Source organism: Narcine bancroftii, chromosome 6 (genome assembly GCF_036971445.1).
Source record: "Narcine bancroftii isolate sNarBan1 chromosome 6, sNarBan1.hap1, whole genome shotgun sequence".
NCBI lineage: Eukaryota > Metazoa > Chordata > Chondrichthyes > Torpediniformes > Narcinidae > Narcine > Narcine bancroftii.
The window spans coordinates 152492889-152511970 of NC_091474.1; the positions used below are offsets into that span (position 1 = coordinate 152492889).

The 19082-nt window shown below is 39.9% G+C and overlaps 2 protein-coding genes across 7 annotated transcripts in view; one reads left to right on the top strand and one right to left on the bottom strand.

The window, feature by feature from the left end:
* Window positions 1-15233, bottom strand: part of LOC138736596 (uncharacterized) — a 61793-nt gene extending 46560 nt beyond the window's left edge. For 2 of the 6 annotated variants that reach the window (XM_069886362.1, XM_069886361.1), the window contains exons 1-2: window positions 15109-15232; window positions 824-6679 (exon numbers count right to left, since the gene is read on the bottom strand). In XM_069886362.1, coding sequence (XP_069742463.1) covers window positions 824-6587 — 5764 coding nt within the window. In that variant the 5' untranslated portion in view covers window positions 6588-6679; window positions 15109-15232. Of the gene's footprint in view, window positions 1-823; window positions 6680-9036; window positions 9214-9901; window positions 10230-10381; window positions 10427-15108 lie in introns of those variants that run through there. The other 4 variants (XM_069886359.1, XM_069886356.1, XM_069886357.1 and 1 more) reach the window with 4 other exon arrangements.
* vsnl1a (visinin-like 1a) overlaps window positions 15195-19082 on the top strand; it is a 124605-nt gene continuing 120717 nt past the window's right edge. The window contains exon 1 of the mRNA XM_069886366.1: window positions 15195-15272. The gene's annotated coding sequence lies outside the window, so the exon portion shown is untranslated. The remainder of the gene's footprint in view (window positions 15273-19082) is intronic.

Consider the following 19082-nt stretch of genomic DNA (forward strand, 5'->3'; position numbering starts at 1 on the left):
GTGAAACAAAGTGAAATGTAGCATTTTGACCTTTCTAGCAAGAGGATTGAATACAGGAGCATGGATGACTTGCTACAATTATATAGGGGCCTTAGTGAAACAGCAACTGAAGTGTAATGTACAATTTTGGTCTTCTTGCCTATGGATGTAAATACTGTGGAGCAACCATTCTCAACGGGGATCCTACAGCCTCCTGGGGGCTACAGCAGATTTAAGGAAAAGCATTATTCTTCTTTTCACCTCCAGTAACATAATTTTTTAGTATTTTTATGTAGTCAGTAGGAGAGAAGTACGGAAGAAACTAAAATAGCTTCACAGCAGAGGGGGCTCATAAACTTTGAGCAGAGTCTGGAAAAAATGGCCTCTTCCTGTTTCTCTTTGTAAATTAAACGATAACTTCAACAATATTTTTAGATGTTTTCAATTAGAATGTGCATTCATAAAATTTCTCAAAGGAATCTCTAGCTCCCTGCACCAGTAACAAATCTTTCCACATCCTTAAGCATAACATGAATTCTATTGATGCTTAACCCAAACACTTAAATGCTGCTTGAAAACATCATAAAATAAATGTGAGATATCATGTATTGGATGCAATATGTTTTTTTTTAAATCTTTAATTCATTCCATTGAGTGCAATCTGGTAAAATTAAAGAAAAAAATCAAAAAATCTAATTATTTAATATAGAGATGGTTTGCATGTTAACCTTCAATTTTTTATTCCCTAATCTTTTTAATATTGTCAAAATAGGTATCTAAATCTCCTCTACAGTTTAGTAGTTTTCCTTTTTTATAATAATACTTGAACATACAATGTACTCACCCAGGACTTTACATGGGCTGTATAATGATTCTTCATCATCTATTTCCGATGCATCAATTTCCATTGGTACCTCTTGTTCTCCTTTGACAAGTGGCATTGTCTTGGCAAAAGACGGAAATGTATCTTGTAAAGTCTCGTTTCCTCTTAAGCACTCATGTTCTTTCTGATTTAGACCAGCTTTCTCAAGTGGATGGTCAGAAGACTGTAAATTATCATGCATTTTATCCTCATGCAAGTTATTTATTTTATCACTTTTTTCTGGCAAAATAACCAAATCATTTTTTTTGTTAACAATCTCAGTTTCATTTTCTCCAGAAATACTTTCAGACCATTCTGATTGTTTGCTGATTTCATGAAAAAGGAAAAGCTCCTTCAGCACAGCACTAAACTGTTCTTTCATTTCAAAATTTGGAATTTCATCCTTTGAAATCAGAAACTGATTCTTGAGGTGTTGCTCCTCAACACTTGTAATCGTTGAACCTTTATTAGAATTAATATTTTCAAAGTAATCGCAACCAATTGTACTATCAGTTCTCTGCTTCTGATATTCTAAAGAGCCTTGTGATTTTCGGCATGTAGATATTTCATACTCACTGGATTCCTCAATATGTGAATAATTCACAGATTTTCTCTGATAAATTAAAGAGTTATGTGTTGTTGGTGTGGAAATATCTTGTTTAAATTCCTGCTTAGACTTTAATTGTAACGGTTTCACATCCTTTACCAAATTATATACTCCGCTAGCAGGAATATCATTTCTATGAGATGTTTCTTCTGCTCCTTCTACACCCATACTAATCATTTCACAAATCATTCCACTTGTCTTCTGTTTCTGTTCCTTCTGGTCCATTTTGCCAGTAACTCTATCAATCAAAGCAAATTGTTTTGAAGATTGCAATAATACCACTTGCTGATCATTCTGAGTCCTGCTGACAATATCACTTGATAATTCCTGTCTATCTTCATTGTTTTCATCCATCATGGGTTTTGTGTAAAGTTGCTTGTGACCTATTATATGTTGCTGTAATCGATCTGGTGCACAGTCTATTTCATATTTTTCAAGTGAACTCAGGGAAATTTGAATATTGTGCATATTGTTTTTGTTAGTTCTATTTTGCAGCATTACTGGTAACTCTAGCTGAGAATGTTCCTTTTCATCTTGTTCACAAAGTATCTCATTCTTAGTTTCTACACAATTAGAATTATTTATGTTTCTCTGACAACCCTTCACAGAAGTGGATTTGAAGGTTGATATTTGAGGTGATGAAGCCCTGGCAGGTTTATCATTATCATGAATAATCTCTTTTATTATGCTTGCATCCACATTACGTCCTTCTTTGTTGCAGAGATTAATCTCTCTAATAAGTGTAACTGTATCTTCTTCAGAATCAGTCGTGAGGATAATTTTTTCAAAACTATCAAAAGCAGATACAGTTGTTTTGGAAAAGCTATTATTTTTTATCCTTGGATGTTTCCTTTCTTCTTGCACAAACTGCACCAATTCAGTATTCACTTCACTATCTATTGGAGGAAATCCAGTTTTTACTTTTAGGGAAGGATCGAAACTAAATGTAGCTGCATTATTGCTGTTACATCCTACAAGGTCTCCTATCATTTCAAAATGCTGTGAAGTATTTATAATGCGGTTCAAGCCTGAACAATCTTTGAATGAATTACAAGTATTAAAATTCTGAATTGCTTTATCAGTACACTTAATTTCAGTCAAATACATTTTGCAATGTTCAAATTCTGGAGTTTCTTGAAACACATCAACTAAATCTGTGGCCACATCATTTCTGTGATTTATAAAACAGCTTTCACTATTCACAGGGTCAGTATAATGTTTTGAAGAATTGTTTACAGTCATATTTTCAATCATTGCATCACAGGTTACCGATGTTTGAAAATTTGCAAATTTTAAACCGAAGGCCATGGCATTTTCTTCAGTCGTAGTCTTAGCATCTAGATTCATATTAAGTGTAGTACCATTCTGATGTTCTTCCAGTATTTCATTCACATGCCTCAGAGGTGAAAGACTCTCAGGACTACTCAATGAAACAGTATCTTTGCTTGAATTGATATAAAATGAAACTTGTCCCTCATTGCATGAATAATCAGTCTCAGAGCCATGTATATTTTCAGTATTAAAGTAAGGTGCTGTATATAATACATTTGTTTTTTCAAGAAGATCATTATCTTTAATGTGATTGGAACTACTGGTACATTCATATTTCTGCAAACATTCAATTTCCTTTTTTGATATATTATTCATTCTACTTGTGTAACTCATTAAAGATGGACTTTGTACATCTGAATCTTCTGTAAAGACAATCTTAGTCTCTTCTGAATTGTTCTTAAAACTCTGCACAGCAGTAGGAGATGCTAAATGTTCATCAACTAACTTATTTTGATGTTCAAGTGATATATTAGGAGTGTTTGTCCAAGATATATTATCTCTTGTTAAACTGCAAACATTAGAGAACTTTGCTGATTCCTTTCCACACTCTTTTTTAATGTCATCCTCCAATGAAGAGACTGGATGACACTCATTGCCTGCTACAATGCCCATGTTACCTGTAAAGTTTTTGAGCAATTCAGGCTGAGCTAAACAGTTAAGATGACATTCTGCTTTATTTTCCGAACAAGTATTTGTTTCAACTACATTAGTCTTATTGTAAAAAAATGATGCTTCAGCACTTTTATTTTTTGAAATTCCAGCTGCAATCTTAACAGCAGTACTTTTCTTTGTGGTAGATGTGCTTGTAAGTTCTTTAGTGCAATGACATTCATCAAATACACCTTCTCCATGATTGAAATGTGCATTAGTTTCAACCATGTTCAATGGAATATTTGTCTTAGTTGGCATGTCCAAGATGGAAGATTTGAAATGAGTCCTACAGTTATCATCAAGGTTGGGAAGACCAATCTCTTCAGAATATTCGGGAGATGTCTGTGTGCCTGTCTTAACAGAAAAACTAATTGTGGTCTCTTCTGAACTATTATTGATATTAAGCAAGGCAGAAGTGGATTGATTTTCACATATTTTCTTTCTATTATGACCAAGTGGAACACTGACAGTAAAACTCAGTATATTATAATTTGAGCTTTCAGTATCAAGACTTTGTTTTTTGTCACCCTGCAAACACCGGGTCACTTCAATTAAATTTGCAGCTCCATTTTGCCTTTGACTGTCAGTACCCTGGGGGTAGATGCAACTAGTTACATATTTAAGATGGCATTCTCCATCTTTTAATGAAAAGTGATTTACTTCAGTATTTTTAAGCAAATTACAGGAAACAGATGCCTGAATATTCATGTTTTTTGCATGACAAAATGTAATTTTGTTATTACTATTCACTCTATGAATGTGATGCTCCCCTAATTTTCTTGGCTTCTGACTATGTTGCAAAGTATTTCCGTGGGTACTTAATTGTACACAATCAGCCACTAAACTGCCAAAATTGCAAAACTGTTCTAATGTGCTTGTCCAATCACTCTGTACCCCATATGTGCTTTCAGTATTACTGTAAGTAGTTGCATTTTTTGTTTGAAAGTCACAATCACTGTCTTGTACATATTGTGGGTTGCACAAATGTTTCATCTGATATTCAGTTTCTCTTTCAGAGATATAGCTTCCAAATACTTTTGTGCATGCCACAAAAGAATCTGATGGGTCTTTATTTAAATTTTCTGAAATAATGTTGCTTGATCCAGAACTCTTCAGTACGTTATTGTTAACTGCAAATGTAGAAGGAATTTCAATTACACAAATATCTTTGGATTTCTCAACTTCACAGGAGCTTAATATATCATTAACACCTGCACAATCTACATGATCATTCACTGAAGCATTAAAACGAGATTTTTCTATTTTGCTCGCGCATTCAATTTGTATTAAATTGTCAGCATTATGTTCAGAAAGAGACTCTCCATCATTGCTTTCCATAAAGGGTAAATCAGATTTAGGCACATCGATCGATTCACATTCTCCTTTATTTCCTGAGCTGGCATTCCTATCACTTTCTACATGACAGCCCTTTGTATTTCCAGATAGTTTATTTCCTGAAATTCCTTTTGATATTTGGCTACATGCTTCAAATGAGTTGATGTGAAGACTTCCAGGCTGACATTCAACACCACCAGAATCTACTGCATCGTTCAGAGTAAAAGCTACATTTAGCCACATTAAATCCTGAGTTTCAGAATTATGAGACAAATCCTGCAGTGCATCACAAAATGACTCATTATCTTTGCTTATTTTCTTTTGTTGAGGCATTGAAGTGGTTTCCACTATTTCCAATTTTGTTTCCAATTGAGAACAGCCAAGGCTTTCTTTTTCATTTGAACAAATAATCTCACAAATATATCCATCTTTGCAGTTTGACATTTTTGGCATTTTATTTAAGTTTCCTCGTTTTTTCTCTGGCAACTGCAACTGGATTATTAAAGGTGCTTTGTCACATTGTGTTTTATACACAGTTTGCTTATTTTTATTGACATTTGTAGTCCTCCCATGGATTAATTCTCTCATTATTTTAGAGAAATCTACGCTGTCACATTTGAAATTTAAATTTCCACATGTTCCAATAAATGTGTTAATAGCCAGAGGGTTATCTATTCTCTGTGCCATTTCAAGAACACTACAAGTTCCTTTACTGTCATAAATTTGGATTTTACCAGATTCTTTATCAATTGTAGTATCATCACATGTATAAATGACATTCTTTTTGTTCTCTTTTTTTACTGGGGTCTTTTCCACAAAGAGCCCATTGCTATATTTGGAAGAGGCATATTCCAAACATCTAACTACCCCTTTCTGAGCATCAAGGTTACAAGCACTGGTAGAACCATTAATTAAACATGAACTTCGGACATTGAGTGGATTTACATCAGTTTCTAAATTCGAAGCAGGTGTTTCAGTCTGGCTGATCATCTTTGATTCTTTCTGGATCTCACTGTCCTTTAATGCAAATGCAATTCCCAAAGTGGATTCTTTGTTATTTAAAGTTGCATTTCTAGATGGTTTAATTATTATGGCATTTAATGGTATTTTTTCTCTAAATTTTTGATCCTCTTGTTTTATGTTGCTTATTTTCCTTTGTGGATCCTGAGATTGACCTACTCTTATGGATTCAACACATATTCCACTTGTATTTGTGTCTTCTGATCTAATTAATTCACAAGTTAGAATATTGTTAAATCTGTATAAACAGCAATCAGATTTACTGCAGATTCCCTTTTGAGTTTTCACATCTTTTGCAATAGTAATGTCACTAAAATTCACACTTTTATTCAAAAACTTATCAGGCTTCATTGTTGTTTTAGAAGGAAATTTATCATCCTGGAAATGAGTTTTATGGCCAAACAACATCAGTTCAGTTTCAGTTTTCTCCCCTGCCCCATCTGGAATTAACACACATTGAGATGTGGGATATTTCACTTTTTTAATGTGGCTTTTCCTTTGCACAGAGAGCATTAGTTCTGAATAGTGAGCTTCACAATTTGTGGAATATTTTTCAAATCCATATTCATGACATATAAATCTTTCTGCTTCAGCAGGATTGCTACTAATGATTTTTCCATCTGTTGTCTTTTCCTCTAAAGCTGAATCAATAAAACAACCTAAATTTTGTGTAAATTCATATCTATTCATATCTAGCAAACCCTGACTATTGCCGTAGGATGCATTTTCCTTAATTGAATCTTCGATGGTCTTGTAGGAGTCATTGAAAAGTTTCACTCTCTTTGAAGGTGGATGCTCCATGTCATTCTAGATTTTGTTTGTCAAAGCTACTTGTTCTTGGGTAATATCCACAGCTGAACACTGTGCCACAGCAATATGAATTCTGTAATAAGCTAAAACATGAGTCAAAATGTTATGTTTAAATTTGTCAATTGAAACACTTTCATTAAAAAATAGCTTTTAAGTTCAGGGCATGTCAACCTCAACCAACAATGATATAAAACTGCATCTTAATCATCCTTTCATCCTGTGCAGCCATCCATATTAGAAAACATCATAATCATGTGGAAAAAAAAAAGAACCCAATTTGTATAGTTTTTCCTCAAACTTCTACCATCTTGGATTATTGGTTGCACTTTTTTTTCTCAAGCATTCCCACTTTCACCAATGAGAGGTTCAATGATAGAAAAAGTCCATGGTAAGGTTGCACATATTTTAACATGTTTACTTTGACAGTAAAAGCCATGCACAGGAAGAAAACAACTGAAATAGAAATCTAATTTTTATCCACATTGCTTAATATAAGACATGAAGCCCAACTGCCGTGACATTTATAATGGTTGCCCCCAAAGAGAGATATGTTGAAAGCTTATTTATGAAATCTTCCTACTGGAAAATGGCAGGGACTATTTTGACTCATTTTATCTACACTGGATGAGCAGCACATGCAAAGAATAACTTATCTGCATGTGAACACACCCTCCTGGAGGTTTTTCCTAAGAGATGAGCTAGTGTCACCATGAATCTCAGAATACCACCACTAGCTACATTTTATTTGTTGCCTTCTCTATCACAGCTTTTAAAAGAAAGTAAAGAAAGTTTATAGTGAGTTTATATAAGAAATAGTGTTTGATTTAGTGACAAATAAGCAGGGAATGAAGCAAGGAGCAAAGACCTGATCAGGATTAAAACCTTCATTGCATGTTTATTTTGTAGACAATGTTTGGTATCCCATAGTCTGGTCTCATATGAAATTAATTCTGAGGAAAATGTACATAATTTATAATTCTTATAGGTAAATCTCAGCAGCCAATAAGAGTCTCAGGCACCATCACTAGATAAATTTCACATCCCATTACCCTTGACCAAAAGTATTTCCATCCTGGTCTTGAGTATATTCATTAATTCACATTCTACTTTCTTTGGAGTAGACACTTCCTGAGGAAAAAAATAATCTTTATCTCTTTATTTTTAATCTAGGTTTTATATGCTGAGAAATATCCTCTGAACAGGCATTTTTAAACTATTAGTTTTCTGAATGTTTCAATGCAATCATGTCTCTTTCTTCCATATTCCAATGAGTACAGGCCTACTTGCTCAACTTTCCTCTTAATACAAGTCTTTAATCTCAAGAATTAATCTGGTAAACCAATTCTTAGCATCCTCCAAGGAAGAGTAAAATTTATAGATCACACAAAATACTTCTCTAGTTTATAACATCATGAGAGGTATTGATAAGGGTGGATAATGCAAATCTTTTCCCACCCAAGGCAAAAAAAGTCACATGCGTTTAAGGTAGGGTGGCCAGATGTCCAGTTTGAGGCCAGACAGTCTGGCTTTTTAGCACTCTGTCCTCTGTCCCATGAGCCACATTAATTTGTCCTCCATTTGGGAGTGTAGGGGCAGAAAGGGCGAGGGGGCACTTACCTTGTTAAATGTGGCACCCCAGGGTCCATAGGCCATGTTTCTTCTTGTGCGCATGCATAAGTGCCAGCTGGAGCATGCGTGATAGATTGGAGTAGTGGGGCCAGCGAGCGCATGAGTGGTGGGTTAATTTACTGGGACCGGTTGTGCATGCATGGTGGGCCCGCAGATGGGGGAACGCTTAGTGCAGGACCATAGTTCTGGTGCAATCGGCAGTGCATCAGTTAGCACTTCGGCCTCAAGTGAAGTAGTGGCAGGCTTTGAAGAAGGGTGAGTAAGGCTCCGTATTCATTTCTTTCAATTCTTTATTTATACTGTATGAATACATGTATTGTATATTATATGCAGAATGATAAATCATTGAATAGGAAAAAGGGCTCGAGCAACATTCACTGATTTATGTTAAAATAGCTAGGTTTTTGCTGGATTTATATAGGCAAAAAGGTTTCATGTTGGAATTTTTATTTATTTTCATTTGTTGTTTTTGCAATAAGGTTTAAATTTTATTTTAATTTTTTTTTAAATCTCACTGTGGTAAACCAATGTTCGTGTATGTAATTGTCTGAGCATGCCTGTTGGCTGACTGTACCTGTGGCCCCTCCCACAGACTCCTAAATAAAGGTGACTGTTCCACAGCCCCCTCCCCAGTTCCAGACAGTTAACCAGCATGGACGTGTCACCATTCTATTGTGAATAAAAGCCTATCAGTTTTACATAACTTCCAGTCTTTTGGAGTTATTGATGGTACATCAATTTTATTCACAATAAATGTTGACAATAGAGCAGATCCTGAAGCCAGAGAAGATGGAAATCGATCCTCAATCACCTAAAGCCTCCAACAAATTCAAAGCCTGGCTGTGTTGCTTTGAATTGTTCCTGCAGTCATCATCTACCATCATCCAATCAGAGAACGACAAGCTGCAGGGTTGGGCCCCTGATATACTCAATGATCAGGGATGCCACATCATACCCAGAGGCCATGGACATTCTGAAAAGCTGGTACCTGAAGAAGGCAAACAAGGTCTACATGAGACACTTGGCCAACCGAAATCAGCGACCCGTGGAATCAAGCGCTGAGTACCTCCGGACCCTATGAACTCTCAGGTGGGCCTGCGGCTGCAAGACTATGACAACCATGGAAAACACAGAAGTCCTGATTAGAGACATGCATGTCACAGGCATCTGGTCCAACTACATTCATCAGAGACTGTTGGAGCAAGATGAGCTCAATTTGCAGAGGGCGGTCGAACTGGCAAGCACACTGGAGGTGGTCCTCCAGAATATGGATGCCTACTCAGCCAACAATGCTGCCACCTCATGGTTGCCCTGGGCGCCACCATCCTGGGACACGCCACCACCACCATGTTCCGCCAACAACCTGACCACAACCGCTGTACTCCATGAGTACCTGAAGTGCTACTTCTGTGGCCTGAGCAAGGAAACGCAGCCCAGCAAGACATAGTCTATTCCAACTGCGGGAAGAAAGGGCATTACATGAAAGCGTGCAAGTCCACATCATCCAAACCCAGCAGTGCCATGTGTGGACTGTAGGGGCCACCATCTTGGATACCACCATCTTTGAGACCCAGCAGCACCATGTGTGAGTCATGGAGACCGCCAACTTGAACACTGCCATCTTGCAACTGACCACACAAACTGTCCACAACTACAGGCAGTGACCTAACACTGACCTCTATCACATTGGAACAAGGTAGTCCTCACCAGCTCGCCAGATTGATGAGCATCCAGGTAAACAGCCACATAACGAGCTGTCTGTGCGATAATGGGAGCACGGAGAGCTTCATTCACCCAACATAGTGTAGTGCTATTCACTCGTGGTTAGGCCAATGAGTCACAAAGTCTCCTTGGCCTCAAAGTCCCATATGGCTGATGTCCCGTGGCTACTGCGCAGTGACCCTGACCATGCAGGGCACAGACTACAAAGACTTTAAACTCTTGGTGATGTCACAACTACTGGGACTGGAGTTCCAATGCCACCTTAAAAGCATGACAATGGAGTATGATGGGCCCCACCCCACCCTCACTATCTGTAACCAGCAGTTCTTAAATCACCCACTGTGCTTCACCAGCAAACACCACCATCCTCCACCCCCAGCCTCTTCCCCCACGGTTTCCAGCCAGAAACCCAAAGATTGCCCACAGCACACAACCTGCAGACTCTCAACTCTCAAGATCACTCCTCCATCTGTTTGCTAACCTCACTGTAAACCCATTGCCACCAAAGGTACAGGGCTAGGGACATGGTCTTTATGAGGTCAGAAGTGCAAAGGTTACTCAATGAGGGGATCATCAAAGCTAGTACCTGCCCTTGGAAACCCCAAATGATGGTGATGAGGAATGAGGAGAAAAACAGGATGGTCATTGACTACAGTCAGACCATTAATAGATACACGCAGCTGGACACATACCCTCTTCCCCGCACATCCAGATCACATTTTCGGGTTTTCTCCCCCATCGACCTAAAGTCAACATACCACCAGCTCCTGGAGGACCACTAATATACTGGTTTCAAGGCGGATGGCCACCTCTACTATTTCCTGAGAGTTCCCTTCAGCATCACCAATGGGGTCTCAGTCTTCCAGCAGGAGAGGGACGAAATGGTAGACCAGGATGAGCTGCAGGCTACATTCCTGAATCTGGAAAATGTCACCATTTGCAAGACCATGATGCCAATAATTTCTCCAGACCGTCAAACTCCTTAACCTCACATTCTTTTTTTCTTTGGCTTGGCTTCGCGGACGAAGATTTATGAAGGGGTAATGTCCACGTCAGCTGCAGGCTCGTTTGTGGCTGACAAGTCCGATGTGGGACAGGCAGACACGGTTGCAGCGGTTGCAAGGGAAAATTGGTGGGTTGGGGTTGAGTGTTGGGTTTTTCCTCCTTTGTCTTTTGTCAGTGAGGTGGGCTCTGCGGTCTTCTTCAAAGGAGGTTGCTGCCCGCCGAACTGTGAGGCGCCAAGATGCACGGTTTGAGGCGTTATCAGCCCACTGGCGGTGGTCAATGTGGCAGGGACCAAGAGATTTCTTTAGGCAGTCCTTGTACCTCTTCTTTGATGCACCTCTGTCACGGTGGCCAGTGGAGAGCTCACCATATAACATGATCTTGGGAAGGCGATGGTCCTCCTTCTGGAGACGTGACCTACCCAGCGCAGTTGGATCTTCAGCAGCGTGGATTCGATGCTGTCGGCCTCTGCCATCTCGAGTACTTCGATGTAAGGGATGAAGTCGCTCCAATGAATGTTGAGCATGGAGCGGAGACAACACTGGGAGAAGCGTTCTAGGAGCCGTAGGTGATGCCGGTAGAGGACCCATGATTCGGAGCCAAACAGGAGTGTGGGTATGACAATGGCTCTGTATACGCTAATCTTTGTGAGGTTTTTCAGTTGGTTGTTTTTCCAGACTCTTTTGTGTAGTCTTCCAAAGGCGCTATTTGCCTTGGCGAGTCTGTTGTCTATCTCATTGTCAATCCTTGCATCCGATGAAATGGTGCAGCCGAGATAGGTAAACTGGTTGACCAGTTTTGTGTGGGGAAGCTGGTAGTCATGGTGGGGAGCTGGCTGATGGAGGACCTTAGTTTTCTTCAGGCTGACTTCCAGGCCAAACATTTTGGCAGTTTCCACAAATCAGGACGTCAAGCGCTGAAGAGCTGGCTCTGAATGAAGAGACTGCCATCCGTGCGGTATCGGATGAAAGACCTTAACCTCACATACAATAAGGCTAAATGCGTATTTTGCACAACCCGCTTTGCCATTCTTGGCTGCATCGTGGAGAACGGAGTCATTGGCTCTGACCCCGAATGCATGTGCCCAATTTTGGAACTCCCCCTTCTCCACAGCCTCAAAGCCCTGAAAAGGTGCCTGGGCTTCTTTTACTATGCCCAGTGGGTTCCCAATTATGCAGACAGGACTTGCCCCCTTATTAAATCTACCTCCTTTCCCCAGCACCAGAGGTCTGTGCAAGCTTCAGCCGCATCAAGGCAGGCATTGCCAAGGCTATGATGCCTATCATGGAAGAATCCATCCCATTCCAGCTGGAGAGCAATGCATCTGACTTTGCTCTGGCTGCCACACTTAAACAGGCAGGCTGACCCATCGTCTTCTTTTCCTGCACCCTCCAGGGCCCCGAAATTCGACAGTCTTCCGTCGAAAAGGAGGCCCAAGCCATTGTTGAGGCAGTACGATACTGGAGACACTACCTAGCCAGCAAACAATTTACTTTGTTGACTGACCAACAGGCAGTGGTTTTCAGTTCAACAAACAGCAACAGTGAGGTAAAATTAAAAATGACAGGATATTGAGGTGGAGAATTGAACTTTATCTTGTCCCTGCCCAGGGAACGCAATGAGCCCCCAGATGCTCTAACCTGCAGAACATGTGCCAGCACACAAATAAGACTGATTGCAAACCCTCCACAATGATCTCTGCCACCCTGGAGTCACCAGGTTTTTCCATTTTATCAAAGCCTGCAATCTGCCTTAGTCCATTGAGGAGATCGGGACTATGATCAGAAATTGCCAGGTCTGCGCGGAGTGCAAATCACACTTCTATCGACCACACAAAGCGCAGCCGATAAAGGCCACCCACCCCTTTGAATGCCTGAGCATCAATTTCCTCTCCTCTGACCGCAATGTGTACTTCCTCAATATCAACTATGAGTACTCACGTTTTCCGATCACCACCCCATGACAGCTGCCACAGTCATCAAGGCCTCCGCAGTCTCTTCACTCTGTTTGGGTTCCCCTGCTAATATCCATAGCGACCAGCGTCCCTTCTTTATGAGTGATGAACTGCACCTGTACCGCTTGCCAGAGGCATCGCCATGAGGAGAACCACCAGCTACAACCCCCAAAGGAATGGGCGGGTGGAAAGGGAGAAAGCCATGGTCTGGAAGGCTATCCTCCTAACCCATCAGTCTAGAGGCTTTCCAGTCTCTCGCTGTCAAGGATCTCCCTGAGGCACTCCACCAGATCACTCCTATGTACCACCACCAATGACACTCTACATGAAAGAATGTTTTCCTTCCCCAGGAAGTATGCAACAGGGATCATGCTGCAAGACTTGCTGACATTCCCAGGGCCGGTTCTACTCCGGATGCATGCAAGGAGCTATGAATCCAAACTGGTTGAAAGGGTCCACTTCCTCCATGCTTATCCCCAATATGCCTATGTGGTGTACCCTGAAGGGCACGAGGACACAGTCTCTATTAGGGACCTGGTGCCATCAGGGGTTCTGGAAAGCATTACCAATCATCCCACACCCCCTTCACTTATTGTCACCCATTATGCACCAGGGCCATGGCATATTACCCCACCCCCTCCCGAACGGACAGCATGCAAAACTCGACACCACACATCCAATAAACCAACGCCGATGAATGCATACAGCTGCCCCAAATTGTTCAGCACTCTATTGCTGCAACGCTGCCAGCACTACAACGGTCACAGCGGCAGATCAGACCACCCAAAAAACTTAATTTATGATAACATCAGATACACTTCACCCTGCCGAACTCTTTTTAAAAACACAAGGCAAATGTGGTAAATGTTTGTATATTTAACTGTGTGAGCAATCCCATTGGCTGACTGTACCTGTGGTTCCTCCCACAGACTCCTGAATAAAGGTTCCACAGCCCCCTCCCCAGTTCAGGACAGTCGACCAGCATGGATGTGCCTCCATTCTATCGTGAATAAAAGCCTATCAGTTTTACATAACTTCCACCCCCACCCCAGTTACCCAAATGCCCCCCCTCCCCATTAGACTTGTTCTGATGCTGACCCTGCATGTCCTCCTTTGTGGAAATTTTGAAATGGCCAAGGTGAGAGGGAGGAAGTTTAAGCGAAATGTGCCAGGCAACTATTTTTTTTACCGTGATGGGTACTGGGCTGTGGGGGTAAGTGCAGGAAGCAGATGCAGCAGTAGCATTGAAAAGGCTTCCAGATTGACATATGAACCTTCAAACTGGTCAAGACCACAAGTGCATTATTTTTCAAAAGCACCAAATGAAAGATTTATAATGAACGTGCTGAACAATGATCATAGCACCCGCAACAAATTAGAAGATAGCCTGAGAATACAGCAATGGTACATAGAAATGAATAAATGTATCCCATTGGAAAAAATAACATATAATTTAAGAAATAACGTCACAGTATTTGAACAAATTTGGGAACAGTACATGGAACCCAACAGAGAAGTCCTACCACGGACCTCCACCCCCTAAAATGACAGAAGAAGATGAAAGTCGAAGACACAAATGTCTTGTTTATTTTCATTGAGTGATGACATTATTTAATGTATCATATAGGTTGAATGTTGAGTGGGTGGGGAGGGGGTTGAAGGAGGGAGGGAAGGAGGGGTGAAGTTGGGAGGGAAGGAGGGGTGAAGGAGGGAGGGAAGGGGGGGAAGGAGGGAGGGGAGAAAATGACACTGGATATTCAAGAGGGAAATGTTTGTGTTTATTTTAGTCAATATGGTTCATAGTGTGAAAAATTTAAAAAAAATTAAAAAGGAGCCTGCTCATTAGCATTCTTTATCTACCAAATCATGATTTTTTTTTTAATTGGTTTCTTTTGCAGTTTCGGCAATTTTTTTAAAAATCTGCAGGTGGCTATTTTAATACGATCAGAGTTTAATGTCGTGTTAGCGTGCTCTTTCTCTCTGGAGGTCCCACATCAGTGCTCAGATAGATTGCAAGGGGGTGCGTGGAAAAACTCTGCATGCATTTAACATCCTTCCACACAGAAAAGAAAGGAAACCTCGACCATTTTAAATGGGATAAACCCGCCAGTTTTCAAAGGCCCCGCCCGGTATCCAATCGCGGGGCTTTTATTTTCTTGGCTGCCACCAATGAGAGTTTGCAAAGGCCGGAATCAGACATACCTCCGCCGCTTGGCTCCCCTCCCGGCACGGGCGCAGACGTTTCGAATCTCGCGCCAGCCGGAACCCCCGCTCGCGCACTCTCCGTCATCCGAACGCCTCCCGCTTCGCGTTCCCGCGCCACGCGCTCCCCCAGCGCGCCTTCAAATCCCAACGGCCGTCAGGAGGTGAGTGGGCACGGCAGCCTGGCGGCGGGGAACTCGCCCACAGTACAGAGCAGGCTCAACCAGTATTTCCCACCATCGTCCAATGCTTTGACTAGATGCTTCCTAGATCTTCTTCTTGGTGCTATTTCAAAGAGCACAGGAACTGTGTTGTCCTGACAAATAATTATCACTCAGTTAACATTTCTAGATTTTTACCGTTTACAAAGCCCATCAGTATATTTGTCCAAAGTGGATGACCTCACTTATTTTCCCATTGCTTTAATCTATTAATATTTCTTTGAAATATTATGCTAACCTCTGTGGTGTTCACAATGCTGTCTCTGACTGACATTGGCATGCTTGAATCTATGACTTTATTGTTTATATAGACTTCCAATCTAAGGCTTATTAGGGGGGAGGGGGGGCCCTAATAAAGAGAACTTTGAAGACTATTTGTAGGCTTCTCACCTAATTACTTTAAAAATGCTTTGATGAAAGCCATCTGGCTCTGGAGAAATTTGACTCCTGAATTCTTTACTTGTTTTAATTTAACTGTGAACGAAATGAGCTATTAAAATGTTTGGCAAGACCTTCTCTGGAATAATATGGTTTACCATGTTAAATGAGATCTAGTTTCAGAAGACCATTCCTGGATACATCATTGGAAGACAACCATTAAGAAGGCCTCTCCATTCTGAGTCTGAGGACATTCTATTATTAGATACTCTCACAAATCCTGCACATGCACTGTGCAAAGTAGACTGATAGTTGCATCATAATCAAGTTTTGCAATTCAAGTGTTTTGGGGAAGGCAGAAGGCTCCCTCAAAAGGGCAGCCAACATCATAAAGGACCCCCATCACCTTGGTCACAACCTCTTCTCACTGCTACCTTTGGGCAGAAGGTACAGAAGCCTGAATAGCAGCATCTCTTTGTCCAAGAACAGTTTCTTTCCAGCAGCTATCACACTCCAGAACCTCCCCTTGATGTACCGATCATAGACTATTCCCACAGAACAAAAGGACTGCATTTTTGTACAAGGATTACAATGAACATTTACTGTCTGCCTATCTTATATATTTATTGTCTCTAATTTAATTCACTTAGTTTACTTTTATAGTTTTTTTTTCTATATAAGTACCTGTTTGGCTGCAATAAATCAGAATTTTGCACATTTTTACATTGTACAATGTGTATGACAATATTATTATTGTTATCATCGTTATGTTGGAGAGAGTTCACAGAAAGGATAAAATGATATTTCTGGTACTTGGGACATGTGTGTCAAAACTAATTCAAAGACCCACACATTTTCATTACCAGAGAAAGGAGGACTGCAGGACTGGATGATTTACAACAGCTTAAAATTTAAGAGTCGTGTTTAATATAAATGTAAATAGGCTTTCTGACAAAGCTTGGAATTACCACAGTTAAAGCTGAAGATGAAAGGACAACTTCACTCATAAATTTAGTGGGTATGTTCAATTACTGACTATGCTTTATTCAATTATGGAACATGATTATAGAGCAAGGCCTAATCCCATCCCTAATTACCTCGATAAGGTTGGGCAATAAGCCACCATCTTGAACTGTTTCAGTCCTGGTGAAGATGCTCGCAAATGCTTTTGGAATGGAAGAATGGTGATAATTTCCAAGTCAATGTGGTGCATGGGTGTATGAGCTGGAGAGCAACCTGAAGGTGGCGATTTTTCTGTGCTTTTATTACCCTTGTCCTTGATGGTTAAATCACAGGGTCAAATAATGCTGATTGGGTAATGGTAACCACCAACTACAGTGCATTCACTAGATTATACACAGCCATGATGTATTACTTGAGGAGGCAATGCATATTTAGGGTGGTCTCAAACAATTGAACCTCATTCAGGAAGGCAGTTACTTGAGTTTTTTTTTTCAGATTTCATATTTGCTGTCAAAGTACATACTTGACATCACATACAACCCTGAGATGCTTTTTCCTTTGGGTGAAGCAGAATGATCCCTTATTGGCAGTGCAGAAAAAACTGATTCACAGACACATAAATAAATAGAGATGCAATCTAACTGACTGCAATGCAGAGAGAGAAAACAGATCCATAAAGTGCAAAAGTAAGAGTCCTTAAATAAGCCTCTGATTGTCTTTGTTGTTGAGCATTCTGGTGGTGGAGGGGTAGCAGCCATTCCTGAACCTGGTGGTATGAGTCTTGTGGCATCTATTCCTCTTTCCTGATGGTAGTAGTGAGAACAGAGTATCTGCTAGGTGATGTGGATCCTTGATAATTGCTGCTGCTCTCAGACAGCAGTGTTCCCTATAGATGTTTTCGATTATGGGGTGGGTTTCATCTGTGATGCCCTGGGCTGTGTCCATTACCCATTGCGGGGTTTTACAGGGGTATTGGTGTACCCATACTAGACCTTGATGCAGCCAGTCAGCACACTTTCCATCACACATCTGTAGAAATTTGTCAGGGTTCCCGATGTCATACCAAACCTCTGCAAAGAATGCTGTTGAAGTTGAACTATCTATGCATGTTGCTGGTGAACAGACTTTGAAGTCTCAAGAGATTAATTACTTGTTGGAAGATACCTTTCCTGCATTTATTTATGTTAAATTCCACTCAAAGGTGACAAACAAAACATTTATTATGAATACAATTGAATGTCAAAGGTAAATGGTTAAATTCTCTTGTCAGACCTAGCCACTGCCTGGCTCTGGTATAGGGGCATTACTTGCATGTTTTTGAATGTTGACGATGGTTTAGCCTATGACACCATCTGGAAAAACATCTCTGAAGCTGAGTTATAAAACATGTTGGGTAAACCTTTGATTAGGAAAGCATTACATTTTAAAAGGGTTATGTGTTTAAATATGAAATGAACAATGGCCACACTACTGGCATCAGAGAAGAATTGTTAAATTCTGTGAAAACAATAAACTGTGGCTAAAATTGGAGATTTGGGACCAGTAAATAAGATAGCAATTTGTTCAATTGTTATGGGGAGAAATCTTTTACACAGAACATCTCTTCTGAAGATTAAATTTCTGAAGCCATTAAGAGTGGTGAATGATCAGATAAAATTCTATCCTTATAATCCACTTTCACAACATTTCCTTGCAATTGTGCTGAAATTAAAAATAAATCTTTCCTAGAATAAGAATCATGCCTAAGAGAATAAAAGGAATAGTTACTTTCTTTAGGATTTAATCTCCTCCACATATATTTAAAATTCAAGTCTTTCATTGGTTTCAAAATTGCCTTTGCTGCTTTAGCTCGAGTAATGATATAATAGTTTTTTCCAAAACCAGATTGAGACAACAATTAAAATCCCCTCTGACCAATATTATTTCAAATGCCTCAGCTAAATACATAAAAGTATCTCTAATAAATCCTTTATCATGTATATTTGGTGCATAAATATTCATCAAACTCCAATTTTCAGAATAAATTTGACAATGTACTAAAACAAATCTTCCCACAGGATTGATAATCACTTTATGAATTTTAACCAGTAATGTTTTCTTAAATAAAATTGCTACACCTCTTGCTTTGGAGTTAAAAGTTGAAGCTACCACTTGTCCAACCCAGTCTCTTTTCAATTTTTGATGTTCCTTCTCAGATGAATGAGTTTCCTATAGATAATTAATATAAATTCTAATTTTCTTCAAATAAGCTAATACCCTATTTCTTTTAATTGGATTATTTACTACATTAATATTAAAACTTAAAAAATACAAAGTTTTACTATTTTCCATTGTACTAAATTCAAAAAATTCATAACTTCCCACTGCCTCTCCTCTTGGACCTCCCACATCTCATTAACCACAATTGGCATC